The sequence below is a fragment of the Monodon monoceros genome, unplaced genomic scaffold (genome assembly GCF_005190385.1).
Source record: "Monodon monoceros isolate NGI ecotype Baffin Bay Population unplaced genomic scaffold, NGI_Narwhal_1 Super_Scaffold_5, whole genome shotgun sequence".
Lineage (NCBI taxonomy): Eukaryota > Metazoa > Chordata > Mammalia > Artiodactyla > Monodontidae > Monodon > Monodon monoceros.
This window is the reverse complement of record NW_021703782.1, coordinates 63,597,729-63,618,040: the sequence shown is the minus strand read 5'-3', so window position 1 is coordinate 63,618,040 and position 20,312 is coordinate 63,597,729. Positions and strand designations below refer to the sequence as shown.

The following is a 20,312-nucleotide window of genomic DNA, read 5'->3' as shown; positions in this document are numbered from 1 at the left end:
ACCTCCAAAATCCTCCTTGCAAGTAAGTGGTCATGATTGCATGAGGCAAAATGAGACCCCACAGAATAAAAAGAATGGGGGAGGCGAGAGAATTCTGGGACAACTCCCCCCCTTCCTGCATGCAGAGTGAACACTATGCTCCCTCCTCATGCTTGTCCTTCCTATTCTGACATTCTTCCCTTTCCTCATTTGCCTAGCACCATTTTTTCTTCCTTATACTCCACATATATTGTAGGCAGCCTTAAATCCTCCCTAGGACAAAGCTGAAAATGAACTAAAAAGGTGTGGGGCAGACACTGGTGGTCCACTGGGCACCACTGGGACATTCTAGGGAACAGAGGTCCTTCCTTCCTGCCTGCACCACCTAACGCATCACAAAAAATTGCTGGAGCCAGATGACAGCCCAGCTCCTGATCAAAAGCCTCCTCTCCTCCCTTCCTTGAGTTTGCAAAAGGGCTCATTCCTGTATTTGAAGAACACAAGCAAACTAAACCGTCATATATTTAACCTGTTTTTTTTTTTCCACCCACAAAAGGTGGCTTTTATTTATGAAATATGCAGATCTGAGTCAGTGCCTTGAAGTCTGCTCAATTCAAGGTACTGCACTGAATGGTATATAAATTACAGCATCAAACTGACAATACAACCAAGGATAAATTTGTAATGTAACTCAGTTATGAATAAGCTGAATTACCAACTCTGCTAAACACACGCTTATCATCTTTGTGTGAATTCTTATTACAAAAAGCCCTTAATGGAACCAAGACTCTTCTCCTTTCCTAAATTCAGGGTACTTTTGATTCACACAAACCTAAATTCCTTGTCTGTTTTTTTAAAATTCTAAACATATTTTAGCCTTTAAGAGTGAATGCGGGAGTATAAACGGATGCAACTTTTCTAGGAAGCAATTTGGCAGTAAATATCAAGAGTCTTAAAAATGTTCCTCTGCTTTTACTCAGTAATTCCATTTCTGAGTACCTACCTAAAGAAGAGGACTGGAATGCTGATCATTGATATACAAAAATGGATTATATATAAAAAGGTGCATCTCCTGTAAAAAGAAGCAAAAAATAGGAAATAATCGAAACGGCCAACACTAGCAGATCTACTTATGCAGCAGTGGTCACGGCATGTACTATTATTCTGCAGTTATTAGCAATGGTGTTGCGTGAGTTTTACCTACCTGAAACGTTCAAACGAAAAAGCAGGAAAGAGAACTGCACAGTGTACGCCCAGCTATTACACACATGGACATCCACAAATATATAATTGGAGGAAATGCACCAAAATTATCTGAGGGATGGGGCTATAAGTAATTTTTATTTTCTTTTTCATATGTCTCTATTTTCCGATGTTCAGCGATGAGCATGTCCTCACTTTTATGATCAGTAATTGAAATAAAAGCTGCCCTCCAAAGTAGGAAGTAGTGTAGAAATCCACCACAAAGCACCTTGATTACAATGTCCTCCTTTTTATTAAATTATAAAACTGACTGCAGTCAATACACACAATTTTGGGAATGTGTTTTTCTCAAGTATCTGCTTTCGTGGAACACATGGTTTTAAACAGACAGACAAAAATACTTCTATACCAACTTCTTGGACTTCAAGCTATTTAGCACTACCAAGTATAGCTATTATATATACAGTCAGAATTTATGGAAAATATTACAAAGACAAATGTCTTGAAAAGATGACACGGTGCAGAGAAAACCATAGCTCTTAAACTGGTATAAAAATTTAATCAAAATGTTTTAGTCCATTATGGCTTTGCATAAAGCTTCAAAAGAAGAAAATTTAAGACACTTCTCATCAAAGGCACTTACATAGTTGTAATAAACTACTCCTTTGAATTCAGTTTGAGTCACATAGTATTTTTATTTATTTTTTTCACATTCTGTCTCTCATTGAAACGGTCCTGGAAGGCAGCTATTAATGAGGAAAAATAGTTATCATTTCTTAATATATATGTTAAAAATACGCAAACAGAATTAATACAGATTTTGGTCCACTGAAGCAGGTAACAGTATCAGACGGTAGTGTTTCTCTTAATTCTGAGCCAAAAGCCATAAGCTCCCCAGACTCAGTCCCCTGGGATCCCCAGGAAGTGCCCCTACATCTCCACAGTACATGAAAACTGCAAAGAACCATCCTCCCACGGCTGGTGGGAATGCTGCTCTGAGGGGGCGGCAGCGGGGCACACAAGAGTCAATCCTCAGACATCTATAATTCCGTGTCCCGGTATCGGGAAGGCTGGCTGTAATAATTGCGTTTTGAGTGTTCCGACAGCTGCTGTCGGTATTCTTCCTCCTCGGCGTCACTGCCATAACTTCCTCTGGGATCCTGATAAAGTCTGGCAGGACCTTTCTGTGGCTCGGGGGGCCTGGAACTAACAAAGTGAGAGGGTTACATGAAGCCGAAATCTCGGGCCTCCCCGCCCGTGATGCATGCAGTGGTCAACTGCCCAGGATGGCTGGCTCACCTGAGTCACACTCTGCTGACAAGCCAGGGCACTCCTGGCCCGGCTCCAGGTTCCCAGAGTGGTAGGAGTGAGGACGGGAATAACAAGGCCAATGCCCACTTGAGCAGCGAGTGGGGAAGCTGGTCACGTGCTCCCTGACCTAAGAACTCTCCAGCCGGATGTGGGTGCCTTCTTAAGCTCACTGGCTAAAAGCTCACAAGCAGAGCAAGTTCTTTGCCAGTTTCAGTCAGTTATACCAAATCCCCTCTGTTTCCAGGGGCCACTTGGTAGGCTGTGCCACAGTTCAACTGGCAAAGAAGAAATCTGCCTCTAGTTTTCTGTTGCGCGTTAAAACTAGACTCCAGTTTCCAGTCAGAATGGCTGCAAGAAAATGTGATTTTTTTCCTTTTGTTTCCTATTCTCAGAAGCAGGAAATGATCCAGCGTAAAACCTCAACAGGAAGACACTGTGATAATTACTAGTGCTTATGTAGCACTTTCAACATAAAGCATCTTACCAACACCGGTCGATTGATGTCACCTTCCCTTCAGACCACAGCTCAGAACAAGTGGCCTGACTTTGCTAGGTGACGCAAAGGAATTAAGGAGCTTGGCTAAGAGCTCGAAAATATTAGCAATGAAACAACTGGCATCTAAGCCCCAGGAAGTTTGCTCATGTGCTACCCGAACATAATTTAACACATCTGTGCTCCAATGGGTCTAACGGGACTGACTTGGAACGTCAATGATTACACTATGTCAGTTTCAGCACACAATCAACACTACCATAAAATTTTGACTCTATGATCTTTATAATTAATTTGACTGAATAAGCAAACAGTTGACCAGGGAAAAAAAAACAAACCTTCTTGTTACTTTGAAATGTAGGTGAAAAAAATTCATTCTTAGGCATCCAAGTCCTAGACAAGCCCCTTTTTTAGACCTATACCTTCCGAGCAGCTCTTACCTTGTGTACTGGGGTGGGCCGGGCTCCGGCTTGGGTGTTTTGATTGGAACTGCATAGATATCAGGATGCTTCTGAGCAATTTCAATCTGTGGTGATTAAGAAAAAAAAGAGGGAAGGGATGAATGACTAGACAGTCAGCTTGCTCAGTCCCTGCTGGTTCCATTTTCCAATCCCATTTCAAGGAGAAGAGGAAAAAGAGAAGCAAATCTCTAGCTTCTAGGGTTGTACGTGATGCCTAGTGGTATATGTCAAATAGGAAAAATGTTTAAAACTAATGAAATTCTGCCGCATGCTACAATATGGTTGAACCTTCAGGACACTATGCTATGGGAAATAGGCCAGTCACAAAAAGACAAATACTGTATGATTCCACTTATATGAAGCTCCTAAGCTGTCAAATTCATGGAGACAGACAGTAGAATGCTGGTTAAGGGACTGGGGAAGGAGGTGGTGGGGGTCATTAATATTGACATATACAGAGCTTCAGCTGGGGAGGATGACAAAATTCTGGAGACGAATGGTGGAGGTAGTTCACAGCAATGTGAATACACTGAATGCCCCTGAACACTTACAAACGGTTAAAATGGTAAGTTTTATGTATACTTTACCACCAAAAAAAAAAGAAAGAAAAGAAAAAAGAGGTCTCTTGCCTTCTGAGATGGCCCACACTCTGTGGAGTGTGTTTCTCCCAGGGCCACTCTTGCCTGTTGAGACGAACAGTGTCCTGTCTATGGAATGTGTACCTCTAAATAAATCCACTTCTTATCTATCACTTTATCTCTCACTGAATTCTTTCTGAGATCGCTCGGTGCTTTGTGACCACCTCGAGGGGTGGGATAGGGAGGGTGGGAGGGAGATGCAAGAGGGAGGAGATACGGGGATGTATGTATATGTATAGCTGATTCACTTTGTCATACAGCAGATACTAACACACCATTGTAAAGCAATTATACTCCAATAAAGATGTTAAAAAAAAAAAAGAGCTTCAGTAAGTCTTGACACCAGGAACTAAGGCCCCCAGCCAGGTGGAGGATGGAACGATGACGTTGACCCTCCTGACTTCAATCAGCTAAAGCTTGGACTCTGTCAAGCTCTGCCCCAATTCTATGCTGAATTCTCTACTCAAGCCCCCTGATGAATATGCACGTACCCTTCGTTTAAAACCTCCCCAGTTTTGCAGTTCGGGAGATGCTACTTTGGGAAAAGATCCCCAGTGTTCTCCTTACTTACGGTGAGTAATAAATCCTTCCTTCTCCTGCCTCCGCCACCAAAAAAACAAAAAAGAAAATCAGAAAAAGGCTCAGAAGCACTGCCATTGTTGTGACAAACTTAAATGAAAAAAACTCCCATAACCACTGGGCAGAATATGCTTAAATTCTTCTCTGGCTTCTGAAAGGCTTTTGTGCACATGGCACAAAAATTCAAACAGTATCAAAAAGGACAATCTACGGGCCTTTCAATTTTAGCACCCAAGGTGTGCAGAGTTTCTATGGCAAATCTGGGAGCAAATTAAAACTCAGTTATCAACTGTTTTAACAAAAAACAATTTCAAAGAGGCCATTAATTCTCTCTTGTCACACTTCCCCATTCTAGAACCTGATAAAAAGTTCTGAAGTATGAAGGGCAGAATCCTATTCGCCTACAATGTTAGGTTTTCTTGACTGGAAGAAAAAGGGATGCGCTGATAGCTGGCCACCTGGAAATGATACACATACAGGATGTGCCTTTGTATCACGCGTGTGAATGTCCTTTCATGTTTGTGGCAGGGGCAAAAGGACTGCAAATCATTATACTGCAATGAAACTTCTTTAAAATTCTTGCTGATGACACGCTAAGATGACCTAGTGGTTGAAAAAGAAATTACCCTTGCATTCTGCGCTTCTTGGAGCTCTTGCATTCTCTGCAATCTCGCCTTGTGATTCATCTTCTCAAATATTTTTACTTTGCCCAGGACAGACTTGGGGGCGCTGTCCTGCTCCTCACTGCTTTCTCCCACCTCCTCACTCTCTGGGGGAGGGACGGGAGTGGACGGCTTCAGTATAGGCCGTCCAAAGGTGGGTTTTGCTGCAATAGGAGGTGGACATCCTTTGGTAGATGTCCCGGGAATTTCATTACCGGCAACAGCTGAGGGGTTTGACTTGTATTCATAGGATCTAGAGAAGTCAAAGGATTCTTCTTTGTTTTGGGTTTTGGCCTGCAGAGAGCAATGACATAGTTTTAACCGTGAGCTTTCGGTTTATTTTCAAATCTCTATTAGTGATTTAATACACTCCATTTCCTGATCAGTTTCCAAAGGTGGTCAACAAATTCCATTCCGACAAGGAATCAAATACGGCAAGGCACACGGCCACTGATCTGGCATCCGGAGCCCTACCTCACTCCCTACAGAAGAGAATTAAGTGCTCAGCAAAGCAAGAGGGTGCTGGGGACGTGCTAGGAGGCCCGCAAGTGCTAGAGGTGGATCAGACCTCACTTTGTACTAGAGGAGATCAGAATTTTGGAGAAGACCTCAGAACAAGTCAGGCTTCAGGATGGAATAGTGGCTCCCGAGTTCACACCACGCGGAGGGTGCGTGCCCCGGCCCGGAGGTCCAGCCAGAGGTGCAGGAGACTGGGGTGGGGAGTAGGGAGGGAGCATATCACGCTGATGGCCACTTTTTCTTCATACTTCCATCCTAGGCCTGCTTGTCAATTTTCACTGTTCTATTTTAGGAGGTCACCAATTACTTCTGAAAGCCCAATCAATTATTACTTTCTTCTTATCTAAAGTACTGAGTTAGAGAGAGAAATTTTATTGGGTTATAAGGAAAAGCCTAGAGTCATAGCTTTGATTCAGAGAGGGGTAAACCATCGTATGACATATGCCCACGTGTCCTCGCACTGATTCTGTTCTGGACAATGGTTTATTTAAAAAATAAATTAAATGGTCCTCATAATGAGACGCATTGTCAACACTGGCGGTGATTGTTTTCTTTAGCAAGTCACCAGGAAGGATTTTTCAGGTGCATCTAAATCAGATCGTGGGCAGAAAAATTTAATTGGACAGAAGAAGAAAAACAGATTCTAAGACAGGTGATTCTGGGCATGCAGTATTTATCAAACTTTTATTCTTTCTACATAAATAAATAAACCAAAACAAAAGGAATCAAACACTAATAGTCCTAAAATTATATGTTCTTCTAAAACTGCCTTTCCATTCTACTATTTCACCTTTTCCTAATTTTTGGTTTCACCCAAAAGGCCAAAAGATAGGCTCTAATAGAGAACCTGGTAAGTCAAAAACATAATCCAATACCATATTATTGTGCGTGCTCCTCCCTGGCTATGTGAGGAGCTCCAGGGGCATATGCTTCCTTCTCCTTCCCATCCTGGGCTTCCCAGCCACGTACCTGGGGCGGCTCTGGCTTGAATGCCGGGGGCGGGCTATTGTCCCTAAGTTGATCTCTGCTAGCAGCCCTCCTCATCTGAGCTCCTGGCTCTGGGCTAGGTTTCCTTATGCCCTACAAGACATAAAGGTTCATTCATAACAAGAACATCCCAGCAGAAAGAAGAGAGCACTGGTCTGCTTTGCTGGAGTTCTTCAAACTTGTGGGAATTCAGACGTTAAGGTTCATAACTTGCGTAAGTTGAGCTACTGACCCAGTGCTTCTTTACTGAAAAGGCAGGTACCAGGCATATTCTCCCATTAGCAAGTGCTTAAGATACATTTTCCCAAAACTAGCTGCATCTCTCCCTTTAAAGTACGAAAACAAAAGGTCTTCCTAAAGTCTAAAATCTCTTTTGTCACTAACAGCTGTTAACATTTTAAAGCATTAGCTCAGCTGTATCTGCAGACATTCATGAGTTAATTTATTCTTTACCACTTCTCCAGCAGTATATACTAATTTCTCATGGTGAGTTGCTCCTCCTTTCAACTTGTATTTTTGGTACTTATACTTCGTAAAGATAAAAACCATTCATTGAAATGAGCTAAACTGCTAAAGAGAAGTCCACAGTAATAATTATCCAAATATATGGAGCGTCTTGTCTACAAAGGTAATTATCCCAACGTTCTCTGAGGTGTAACTAATAATCGCTCTGATGCTTAGTGCTGGCAATGTGATTCCTAGGATCACAGAAGCTGTCTATTCGCTGGTCAGTGGATGCATAGTACATGAGATCAGACATATAATTAATCAGCGAACTCAATTAAAAAATTGAAATACAAGAGAGAAGGAAACTGATGGGGAAACAGGAGTTTTTGCAAGATTAGAAAGGTTAAAGGTAGGGTGGAGAAGAAAAAGCACGGATACCTAAGAGTACAGAGAGAGACCTAATCAAAGGTTACAAGTAAATATAACAATACTGTATTTAAAAATAATGTCCCACTTGTAATTTGGACAGCTGGCCCGATATCATGACGTCATGCCCGACAGCATCTGTGTGATGAATGCTGATCACTCAACGTCTCCCAGCGCTTAGTTCCTGTCCCACTCCCCCATGGACCACATCCACAATCATACAGGCACTGGCTTGGAATGAGAGGCTCCCTAGACATCGTCCACTCCAACCCTTAGGAATACCTGCCACAGCACCCTGAATAAACAGCTGGCCGGAGGAATTCAAGTGAAACGCCAGAACCTCCTTTTCCTGCCCAGGGCCGGGCAGCCCATGGCCTCCTCGCCTCACCTCCTCGTGCTGCACCGGCTCCGAGGAGCGGGTGATGGAAGACACCAGCGGCTCCTCAGCTGGCTCATCCAGCTCATTGTCAGTGTAGGCGCCTCCTTCGCCGTCGGTGTCTTCAAAGTCACTGATGAGACGGCTGTCGCAACTCAGATAGTCCGCGCCCATGGCGGTTAAGTAGGACATGCGGTCTTCGGGGTCATCATCCATCCCTTCCATCTAGAGGAATTTGTTTTGGAGGGTCAGTGGGATCTGACATGGCTCCTGGGAGTGAGGACTCAAGAAAATTCCCAAGGGCACAGCCAAGTGCCTGAAACCTTGACTTGTTCTAGAAAGGGAAGTCACCTTTATCCTCCTGGAATCACTTGGCTTTAAATTACTATGTTAATTTTTGTGCAGAGACTCAGACTAGAAACCCTCCGCCCTATCTCTCCTTGCCACCATCCGTCCTATATACCACTACTGAGCCAGGCTTCCTCAGACTGTTGCACTTTCTTCCAGAATTTGGCTCTCCTCCAGCTGTCTCTGTTGTATTTGTCTCCTACCAATAGTGCACGCTGCCTTGAGCTGCACACCTCGCCGCTCATCCATGAGATTCTCAAATCCTTGAGGGCAGAAGCTATGTCCTGTTCAACGTGTTCTCACCACAGGGGCTAGCACAAAGCCATAGTGGGTATAAGCACTCAGTAGATGCCACTAGATACTCTGACTAAACACGCAGTTCCTAAAGGGCAAGACTAGGCTCAACCATCTAATCGGTAATGGAGGCACTTCCGCAACAAAAATCGTACCTCTAACGTCTCACAAACTACCTCAGTTCAGCTGGACCACAGAATACCAGCACCAAAGGCTCCTAGAACCACAGGGAATTCTATAGTTTCTTTGCTTCCTCCCTGAAGTAGGGCTGCGTGTAAACTGCCTCCACACATGAGATGCGAGCCAAGGTCGCGTCTGTACAAAGTACCCAATGCTCTCCCATCACCTACTCAAATCCCTAGGACACATTCTCTGCCAGACTTCTTTCTAAGCCAATGATTCAAACTCCATTAGCTTTTCTTCTTTCTATTAATTTTTAACCGTGTTCTCCACATAGCTCAACCTCACCTCTCCACTCTGCGTTTCCCAAGTCCTTCATAATAAGCTGTGGAGCTCAACACAAGGTCTTGTAAGCTCTGATTAGTGTGCTTGGAACAAAACACTAGTTACTACGTTAAAAGCAAAAGGGAAGTGAATGTAGGGCTGCATATATCCCATTCTGCTTTTCTTGTAAACGTCCCTTCATTTTATTACTTTTTCAGAGAATTTATAAATTTTCGAACTACTGATGCACATGTTGGGATCACTTGAAATGGGCATGGTTTTACTACATTCACTACCCTCTGGAGAAAAAACTCAGAACGCGGACTCTCACCTCATAGCAGAGTATCTGTGCCACATACCTTTCCTTCGGAGACCCAAACGGCTTCTCCTTGCTGATGCTGAATCGTGTCCTTCAGGCTGCCAAACCAGCTATCGTTGGCTGAATTTAGGTTGATTGTAGCTATAGAAATGCAAACCAAAAGGTGTGCCTCAATTTCCAGAGAAATTTTTATTAGAAATCCCATTGGACATAATTTATCCTAACTTTCATATTTAAGTTAAAACTTTGGCAGATGAAAGAGAAAGTGTTTACAAATATTTGAACACTAAATCCCTTTAGTCGAATGTAATTAAAACCATTACCATCTTGGGGCTTCCCTGGTGGCGCAGTGGTTAAGAATCGTCCTGCCAATGCAGGGGGACACGGGTTTGAGCCCTGGTCCAGGAAGATACCACAGGCCGCGGAGCAGCTAAGCCCTTGCGCCACAACTACTGAGCCTGCGCTCTAGAGCCTGCGAGCCACAAGTACTGAGCCCATGTGCCACAGCTGCTGAGACCGCGCACCTACAGCCCATGCTCCACAACAAGAGAAGCCACCGCAATGAGAAGCCCGCGCACCGCAACGAAGAGTAGCTCCCGCGCACCACAACTAGAGAAAGCCTGTGCACAGCAACGAAGACACAGCACAGCCAAAAATAAAAATAAATAAACAAATTTATATTTAAAAAAAAACCTATTACCATCTGGCTGTTGGAGTTTACATTATAGGTGGATGTTATAAAGTTAAAAATGGATTAATTTCTTTAAAGAATGTCTATTTTTCAGAAAAGCTACCTTAAAAAAATTTGTTGTTTTCATTTTGACCTCGCCATACGGCTTGTGGGATATCTAAGTTCCCCAACCAGGGACTGAAGCCAGGCCACGGCAGTGAAAGCGCCAAATACTAACCACTAGACTACCAGGAAACTCCCAAATATGTTTTTAAACAGTGTGTTTTCAGGGGCAAAGATAACACATCTGAACCAAATATAAATATGCTGTGTTTTAAAGATCAATACATAGACAGGAACATTATAAGTGAGAAAAACATATACCAAGGTACATGTTATCTCCAATAAAAAACTAAAAATAACATTTAAATGAATACCATTTTGATAGGATTAAACATTTTAGAATATAGACATAGATTAACCAAACTGTACAGGTGTGTATTTACAGAACATACATTTTCTATTCAGAACAAAGTATATCTTATGTAATGGCACTATGATTGACCAAGTAGTTTTCCAAATACCTTACATGGATTAGCTCATTTCATGCTTAAACAAACCTCACAAGGTGGGTATTGCTATTATCCCTGTTTTACAGGTGAGAAACTGAAGCACAGTAGTGAAAGTAACTAGCCCAAGGCCTCGCACCCAGCCAGTGGAAAAGCCTGGATGCAAACTCAGAAGTTTGCTTTTAGAGTCTATGGTCTTGGCCACGGCACGACAAACATGAATTTAGAGCACCGGTATAAAATACCAACCAAGTAAAACCATGTGATTGTTCTTCAGCAATATGTATTCATGGACCTAATGGGGATAAACCAGATAATCAAAGTTGGGCCTAGGGCTTCCCTGGTGGCGCAGTGGTTGAGAGTCCACCTGCTGATGCAGGGGACACGGGTTCGTGCCCCGGTCCGGGAAGATCCCACATGCCGCGGAGTGGCTGGGCCCATGAGCCATGGCCGCTGAGCCTGCGCGTCCGGAGCCTGTGCTCCGCAACGGGAGAGGCCACAGCAGTGAGAGGCCCGCGTACCGCAAAAAAAAAAAAAAAAAAAAAAATTGGGCCTAAAATGAACAAACTGAAGGTAAATTAGGATTCTTAAAAACTATATCACACCATGGCCTGTAATTAAGGGGTATTGCATTATGTGGCACCCAAAAGAAAATTGGAACGTGTTGATAAAAGTTGTTCGGCAGCCTGTCCCACCTATCCTGAAGTCTGCATAATTCTTTGTAAAGAGCCACAAAGAACCAGTAAGCAAATTTCGTAAGCAATTATGCTTCAGGTTTTCTTCCTAGTAACGTATAGCATTCTTTCATTTAAAGAGTCCTAACACTGACCTTGGAAAATCCTGAATGAGCTTACAGTTTCCTTGGTTATTAATTATTTACAGCATTATAATAAACCGATACCTGGGACAACTCAAGGAAAATTAACCTTGATTCTTTGGACTTCTGTATCCTTATCATGGTATTTTTAAAAGATTATTGTCCTCTTGGTAACAGAGGTGAGATCGGGCATATAGACAAAATGAGTGATTGGCACTAAGTGAGAACATTCAGCTGCCTTTTAAAGCTTTATGTTGGAGCTACCTGAGATGAGTACAGTTTGTATTTATCATGAGGAAAACCTAAAGTTAAAAGGGGCATTTGTGGGGCTTCCCTGGTGGCGCAGTGGTTGAGCGTCCGCCTGCTGATGCAGGGGACATGGGTTCGTGCCCCGGTCTGGGAAGATCCCACATGCCGCGGAGAGGCTGGGCCCGTGAGCCATGGCCGCTGAGCCTGCGCGTCCGGAGCCTGTGCTCTGCAACGGGAGAGGCCGCAACGGTGAGAGGCCCGCGTACCACAAAAAAAAAAAAGAAAAAAAAAGAAAAAAAAAGGGGTATTTGCGAAATGCAGAAAATATGTTCATGCCCCCTGATAAAATGAAAAAAGTCAGAAACCTCTTATTGAACCCACATTGAGTCAAGTATATGAAAAAAAAAAGAGCTTTACAGTAATTTCCTAAGCCCCATAAAAATGTAATTTCCAACTAAGTTGGTAACATCCAACTCATGCACTTGACCTCTCTTTAACAGGTGGGTGCACAGCTATGATGCTTCCCTTCACTTGAAATCAAGTTCCTTTGGTTTACTATTGGCTTCTGCTCCTTAACTTTTTCAGATTCTTTGACTACAAGCAATACTGGTTAATTCCTGTTGTTCCCAACCTCTGGACTAGACCCATGTTCCCTTGGATAGAACGCCAGAAAGTGAAATATTGAAAGGAGTTTCACTCAGCCTCCATCTCGGCTGCGAGTCGGCATCCCTTCCCAGCCCCCGCACAAGTGCACTCGGTGCTTCTTCTTCTCTACCCAAGGAGGTTGGGGAGCACCGAGAACAACAGCAAAAGGTGACATGTGAGGCTGGAGGGCTGGGGAGAAACTGGGAGTGACTGTAATGGGTATGAAGTTTCTCTTCTGGGTGATGGAAAAGTTCTAAAATTGATGGTGCTGAGGGCTATACATCTCTGAATATACTAAAAATTACTAAATTGTACAGTTTAAGTGGGCGAATTATAGCGTACATAAATTAAATTTCAGTAAAGCTATTCATGTGGCAGGGACCCTCTCTAAATGGACAAGCATCAACTGAAGTGCCCGGCCAGGGAGTGTGGCAACTTCCATCTGCTTCCTGTGGCCCTCAGAGTCCCTACGTGTCCTTGGGAAACCAAGAACTGCCTCCTGTGGTTTGGGTACTTTTGACTAGTACATGATTCACTTCTCTCCCCAGGCTTTCTCAAACACTACATTATGGCACAGAAAATTTCTTTTACAATATGTAACGTTTATAAAGACTTTTTTTTTTTTTTTGCGGTACGTGGGCCTCTCACTCTTGTGGCCTCTCCCGTTGCGGAGCACAGGCTCCAGACGCGCAGGCTCAGTGGCCATGGCTCACGGGCCCAGCCGCTCCGCGGCATGTGGGATCTTCCCGGACTGGGGCACGATCCCGCGTCCCCTGCATCGGCAGGCAGAGTCTCAGCCACTGTGCCACCAGGGAAGCCCTATAAAGATTTTTAAAAAGCGTAAAATAGTATCACTAATAGCATTTGTTTAGCATTTCCAAAATCTCAGGACTGAATTATACAAATTTCACATTAATGAAATCTTAGAAAACTGATAAAAGTGCTATCCTTTGGTACTTTAAAAATCCCACAGTTTCATACAAAGGGTGGCCCTGTGTGGGTCTCTAAGTCCATAATTCCATTTCTGTGGTATTTAAACCATGAACTGAGTGCTTCAGGAATTCCAAGAAAGCATGTAACTTAAACTTCAGGTTTTAAAAAATAATTTTTGCAACATATGCATGCAAATGTATTCTAAAATAAATTTTTTTAAATGAGGGGGGAGGGTTGGGCAGCCTAATATTGTAATTTACATTGACAAGTTAATTTGCTTTGGGGCAAATCTCAGAATGAAGTTTCCCTGGTCATCTCCACTTAATTAAGAAGTATCTTGAGTTTGCAAGAAGAGCCATTTTAATTTTTTTAGTTTTTAGGTAAAAGGCATTTATTATATTGTAAAAATAGTAATGGACATATGTAAAAAAACAAAAGACCAAATAATTTATAAAATAAATTATATCTTTCAAAAATGACCAAGACATAACAATAAGTATAACAGTACAAAGAATGTAAATCAACAAGCACTAGCAATGTTAGCTTTTCCTGTAACCACTCACTATTATTATCATACTAAGCCCTGATTTGTCCTATATCTGAAATACTAACAATTTACCAACACACTAACAGTTTACAAATCTTCAGTTCTTCTACTCAATCACGTTTACTACACAGTAACTTCAAGAAGAGCCATTTTCATACCGTCATAATTAAATAATCACCTGCGGGAAACAAGATTTTCTTGTTACTGTGCAACAAGGAGAAAAGAAGGGTATTGAGCCTGCTGAGACCACCTGCAACATAAGCCTTGATTTTGAATTACTGTTCATCATAGTAGCTCTATCTTTCCCAATTATTAATTCATTAAAATGACATAAATTTAAAGTAATAAAAAAACCTTGGATTTTGGCCATGGTGCACACGATCAAATCACAGCCTGGCCAGGCTGAGTGAGACACGAGGCATAGAAAGCACTCAGTGGGGCCATTCACACAGCTCTCAAGAGTTAAACTTAGAAGTCTGGAAGACTGCTGCGAAAGGCCATCTCACAGACAGCTGGGGCCTTTTGATAAGTTACCTGGCAGCCTGCTCCATCCAACCTGATGACCAAATAATTCCATACCGAAGGTTGGCAACCTATGCTGACAGTGGATCACCTCAAAGTTCTAGATGAAACTGGACACTCACAGAGTCACAGCCTCCAACTTTAGTTATCCCCAAACCTTCAACTTCCTGATTAGCTTAGTCGCAATCATATGGACCTCAGTTCAATGGGCAAATTAGCTATTAAATGGAGAAACAGCACTATATGACCCCTTTCAGCATTAGGATAATACGTCTGTGCTGTAAAGTATATACAATATTGGACCCACAGTCAGAGACACTACAGTGTTAGTCTGGGCTTAGCCATACACTAATGTGTGACCTTGTGGAAATCACCTGGCCTTTCCTATGGCCTAATAAGTCTGTACCACTGTTAGCCATTGCTATAATAAAAATAGTAATGATGATAATAATAATTATAGTAGTAGTAGTAGTAGTAAAAACAACAAAGGAAAGATTATATATGAACATACCAAAAGCACAAGCTCTTAAGATGCTACATTCACAAAAACCCAGTTTATGACATACCATTCCCTTCTTTGCGTTGGCTAGATTACCTACCCCTTAGTTTGAGCACTTCACCATAGTGGTAAGTAGTGCATCTCACTCTTTAACAAGAAAAGCCAGTAAGAGTAAAATAGGGTCTAATGTGGACATTCATCATTCATTCACCCCCTTCCCTTCCCTTCCCAGTGTCAGATAAGCTAAAAATGACACATGTTGGTGATGACTGGCACTGAACTCAAAAGAGCTATCATTATCCTAAGGATATTAATTACATCCACACAGTCTCCTCATGTTGCTCCCACAAAACTGCATGACCAAAAACTTCATGCCACCCTGTTAGACCCTTAATTATACCACATTCACAGAACTAGTCATTTTCATAGATAGTGCATGTATTCAGTTACTAAAACAGGTCACATTCTTAAATCATTTTATTTTCATGAATAACAGTAGCAGTAGGCAGTAGGTCTTCATTTCAGGAACTTTAAAAAATATTCTATGGGACTTCCCTGGTGGCACAGTGGATAAGACTCCGTACTCCCAATGCAGGGGGCCTGGTTTTGATCCCTCGTCAGGGAACTAGATCCCACATGCATGCCACAACTAAGGAGCCCACCTGCTGCAACCAAAGAGCCCATGTGCCGCAACTAAGGAGGCTTGAAGCTGCAACTAAGGAGCCCATGAGCCGCAACTAAGACCCAGTGCAACCAAATAAATAATATTTTTAACAATTCTATTATGGAAAATTGTAGACATGCACAAAAGTGGAGAGAACAGTTTAACAAACTCCCATGTACACATCACCCAACAACTATCAACTCTTGGCCAGTCTGGCCTATAGTCCCACTTAAGATTATTTAAGCAAATCCCAGACATGATATTAGGTCACCCATAAATATTTTATTTAGCATATATGCCTAAAAAATAAGAACTCTTAAAAAAACCCATAATCACAATACCATTTTCACCTTAAAAATAGGAGTAATAAATCCTTAATATCATCTAATATCCAGAGTGTTCAAGTTTCTATTTCAAGGACATTTTAAAATAATGAAACCACGTTCTGATCACCTTGTAAGTCAGCACATGCATGGATGGTAAGCAGAGAACAATGACACAATCCATAACAGATATGGGTACTTGGTGCTACACCAGGCTTAATCACTAGCTTCGTAGTCTCACCCCAAAATTTGAGCCTCATCAAAATGACCAGGTATTGTGTATTATGGATCTTTATGATCATTTTCAAACAGTCAAAATTACAAAGCTAAATGTACAAACGCCATGAGTCTACTATACTCACTTTATAGGATTAGCGACTTTTCAAGGAGTCATGAATAGAATTTCAGATTACTATTCTCCATTCTGATTATTTTCCTATTCCTTCCATTCTACAACTCTCTATTTCTCACTTTTGAGCAAAGAGACTACATTCTGCATTTCACTTACCTGTGAAAAGATGTGCACAAGTTTTTTTAAGCTTGTTGGCTTGGTCGAATAACTTCCGAGAGCTTTTGTTGGATGACGGATTCAACCTCTGTCTCATGGTTTTGACACCTTGTCTAGAGTCTGGGTTGAAAAAAATCACAATCGGGAACCACTGAGTATAATTCAACAGGTCCACGGCTTTAGGAGTCACATCCAGGAGCGCATGTTTTTCCTGTTAGAAATGGGAAAAAGTTACATAAATGGGTATGTGAGTGAATATGTAAAGCCACATAGCATCAACGAGTTTGTATTGATAAGTAAAGGCTGCATCAGATAAAATGTACCAATTTAAATCAAAAAGCAGAAAATGTTTCCCTCCACTTTAATATTACCAATCTATGAGAACTTCTGAGAAAATGAATTAACAGATTATTTGGTATAATGCTTAGAACTCAGAGAGAACCAACATATCAGTGCCATAGAACATCAGCTGGTTTCCACACACTGAAACAGCTTATGTTTATAGTCAGCTTTTACCATTAACGGTTAATAATTATTAAAAATATAGATTCTATTCTTGAAAAGACTGCAGCAATCCATGACCCAATTCTTTCTGACAGCATGGCCTTCTGGTGAATTTCCTCACCTGTTCAATAATTTGCCTCACGGTATTTAACCGCACCACCCCGGAGGATTTCTCAGATCCCGCGTCTCTTGGTTCCGTTTCTGCAAAAGCAAAAAAAAAAGGGGGGGGGGAGGGACAGAGTAAAATTTTAGAAACCAGTAACAACCAAGTACACCAACCTAGCATCAGCAAGGATGGGACAGCTAACATTCGCTGTCTCCTAATGAGAGGCAATGGGAAGGACCCACACTACCTGTTTAACCAAAATCTAACCAGGGGAAACAGGCCAGGCCAACAGGGAACATCCTATGAGACAAATGGCTTGGACTGTTCAAAATATCACATTACAAACTAATTTAGAAAAAGGAGGAGACCAGAAAGACATAAAAATCAAGTGTACTGCATGCTCCTTGGTTGCGTTCTGAATTTAAAAAAACCAGTAGCAACAAGCTATGAAAGACATAATTGGGATAAATGAAGAAAATTTGAATAAAGGACTATATACTAAATAAAATTATTGTATCAATGTTAAATTTCTTGGCTGTGATAATGGTATTGTGGTTGTATAGGAGGAGAATTAGGAGATTCACAGAGGTAGGAACTGTTATAATGCCTGCAACTTAAACTTTCAAACAGTGCAGCAGAAATTATAAAAATTTGTGTGTGTGCCTGTGTGTGTCTATGGGGGAAAGAGTGTAGATGGCAAAACGTTACCTGTTGACAGTGACCCCAGATGAAGGGTATGTGGGTGTTAATTATTTTTTCTGTATGTTAGATATCTTTCAAAATAAAAATTGGTGGAGAAAAAAATATCACTGACAGACTTACTAGCAGTTTGGAACAGGTCAGGCAACTCATTTGCCAACTTCTCCAGGGCTATATCTGCTATGGGGCCAAATAAGACCACAGGTCTCTTGAAACCAGCTGAAATGAGATAAGAAAAGCCATGAAATTAGGTATAAAATAAGCTAGGAGGATATATTGTACAACATGGGGAATACAGCCAATATCTTATAGTAACTACAAATGAAGTATAACCTTTAAAAATTATGGATCACTATATGGTACACCTGTAACATATAATATTGTACAGCAACTATACTTCAATTAAAAAAAAAAGCCACGAAGACACCTACATGTCCTTAGCTGTTAAGAAGCAAAAGTATTTTATATATTGATAACACAACTAAATGAAAGAAATTGCGTGTTCTCCCACCTCCAATTCAGACTAGCTCTTTTCTGAAACATAAAAGAGCTCCCTCTTTTATTATAGTTCACTCCTCCCACTATTACTAAAGATAAGTTTTGCTCTACAGAATATATAAAAACTTCTGAATGGTAGTATTAAAAAAAAATAACTGAGATTGTAGAACTACGAGTTTGCACAGCTCACTTTTTTGTAAGTCTTATTTCATGTTTAAACATGATTCCAATCTGTAAGCTGGCTTGGCCTAAGGGATACAGGTAAGTTGGAATGTGATCATTAAAGTTAAAAAACAAAGAAAAACAGGCTCTGGGCCCAGTCGGATTATTTCCTGGCCCACTTGGCTTCCACACCTTCTCGAAGCAAAACCCTCTCGTAAGCCGGGAACTTGGTGCTGACTGACACAACGGCCGTCAGGTCTTCCCGACTCTTCCGTAGGTTCTTCTTCACGCCCGACCTCTGGCCGCGCATCCTCCAGAAGTCTGCCCTGTCCCCACTGCTGTCTCTCTGGGCAGTCTGAACGCTGGCCATCTGTTCTGCTCTGAGAGAAGAAACCAGGGGAAGTAAAGGTCTAAAACCAGGAAACGCGCAAATGTGTGGGTCACTAATCAAATTCAGTCGATGTCACTCATGGACTTAGATTAGAGGTGCAGCTTGACAATGAGCAAGTTGCATGGGGTGAGAAACACAGGGCCTTCCCCTTCTGGACGGAGGCAGAGAAAGGCTAGGTGCACATAAAATCCAGCAGAAATAGCTCAGTAACAAACATGCTGACATGGCTTGTTCTGTTTAGGCTAATATAAGACACACCCTGTCTTACTGTACTTCGCTTTATTGTGCTTTGCAGATATTGCGTATTTTTTTTTACAAATTAAAGATTTGTGGCAACTCTGCATCGAGCAAGTCAAGTCTATCGGTACCATTTTCCCAACAGCATTTGCTCGCTTTGTGCCTCTGTGTCATAGTTTGGGAATTCTCTCAAAATTTCAAACCCTCCACCAGCAAAAACACTATGGCTAACTGAAGGTTCAAATGATGGTCAGCAGTTTTTGGCAATAAAGAAGTTTTAATTAGGGTATGTACATTTTCTTTTTACATATAATGCTATTGCACACTTAACAGACTGCAGTAAAATATAAACATAACTTCTGTATGCACTGGTAAACCAAAAAATTTGTGTGACTTGCTTCACTGCGATATTCGTTTCATTGCGGTGGTCTGTAACCAAACCCGCAGTATCTCCAAGGTCTCCTCATACACAAGAAATGGATGATGGGAGAGGTCGTGATGACAAATGATGAAGTTATATGGGGCTTCCTTTGGCAGGGGGAGGTGTTGTTTACTTGTGGGAGGAAGGCTTAAAGGGGTTGCGTGGGTGTGTGCAGTCTCAAGATACCTGCTTTTGTTGGGGATTAAGCCTTTCTCCAATTCATTTCCAATCCTCACGGCCAGCCAGTGGCCCAGTTTCCCATCGTACAGCGTATCTACCACACGGAAGACCTCCCCTCTGGTGAAAGCCAGGCTCTGTGGAGTTTCTTTCTCACATTCAAAGTGGCTTCTTATAAAAAACGAATCCCCTCTGCCACAAGCCAGTATGTCTCTATACACTGAAAGACAAAAGCATCATTGTGTGTGGTACTCAGCTTGGCCAGAGGTCTTTTCTGGAAGAGTTATCAGCTCTCTGAACTCTGATCACCCTCTTTACTTTCTTTGCATTTAGCGAACTCAGCACACAGGCCCCACGGGAACCATAGTTCAAACAGGAAGAAGGACAAGTAACTAAGTTCACGAGTTGCTGTGATGGTTAATTTTATGCATCGACTTGACTGGGCCATGGGGTGCCCAGATATTTGGTCAAATATTATTCTAGGTGTGTCTATGAGGGTGTTTCTGGATGAGATTAACATTTAACTCGGGCAGACTGAGTAAAGCCAATTGCCCTCCCTGATTTGGGTGGGCTTCAGCCAGTCCATTGAAGGCTTGAACACAACAAAAAGGTAAACCGTCCCCCGAGTAAGAGAAAAATGAACTCTTCTTCCTTTCAAAGTGGGACGTCAGCTTTTCTCCTGCCT

At 42.0% G+C, this 20,312-nt stretch overlaps 1 protein-coding gene across 9 annotated transcripts in view; it reads right to left on the bottom strand.

Moving 5' to 3' along the window:
• Positions 1 to 1,451: 1,451 nt before the first annotated feature.
• TJP2 (tight junction protein 2) overlaps positions 1,452 to 20,312 on the bottom strand; it is a 134,036-nt gene continuing 115,175 nt past the window's right edge. For 5 of the 9 annotated variants that reach the window (XM_029202539.1, XM_029202534.1, XM_029202535.1 and 2 more), the window contains 11 exons: positions 19,637 to 19,847; positions 18,594 to 18,781; positions 17,865 to 17,960; positions 17,058 to 17,137; positions 16,433 to 16,643; positions 9,527 to 9,627; positions 8,094 to 8,306; positions 6,815 to 6,925; positions 5,291 to 5,620; positions 3,427 to 3,512; positions 1,452 to 2,388 (listed from right to left, as the gene is read on the bottom strand). In XM_029202539.1, the coding sequence (XP_029058372.1) occupies positions 2,223 to 2,388; positions 3,427 to 3,512; positions 5,291 to 5,620; positions 6,815 to 6,925; positions 8,094 to 8,306; positions 9,527 to 9,627; positions 16,433 to 16,643; positions 17,058 to 17,137; positions 17,865 to 17,960; positions 18,594 to 18,781; positions 19,637 to 19,847 (1,793 nt within the window). In that variant the 3' untranslated portion in view covers positions 1,452 to 2,222. Of the gene's footprint in view, positions 2,389 to 3,426; positions 3,513 to 5,290; positions 5,621 to 6,796; positions 8,307 to 9,526; positions 9,628 to 16,432; positions 16,644 to 17,057; positions 17,138 to 17,864; positions 17,961 to 18,593; positions 18,782 to 19,636; positions 19,848 to 20,312 lie in introns of those variants that run through there. The other 4 variants (XM_029202538.1, XM_029202536.1, XM_029202542.1 and 1 more) reach the window with 2 other exon arrangements.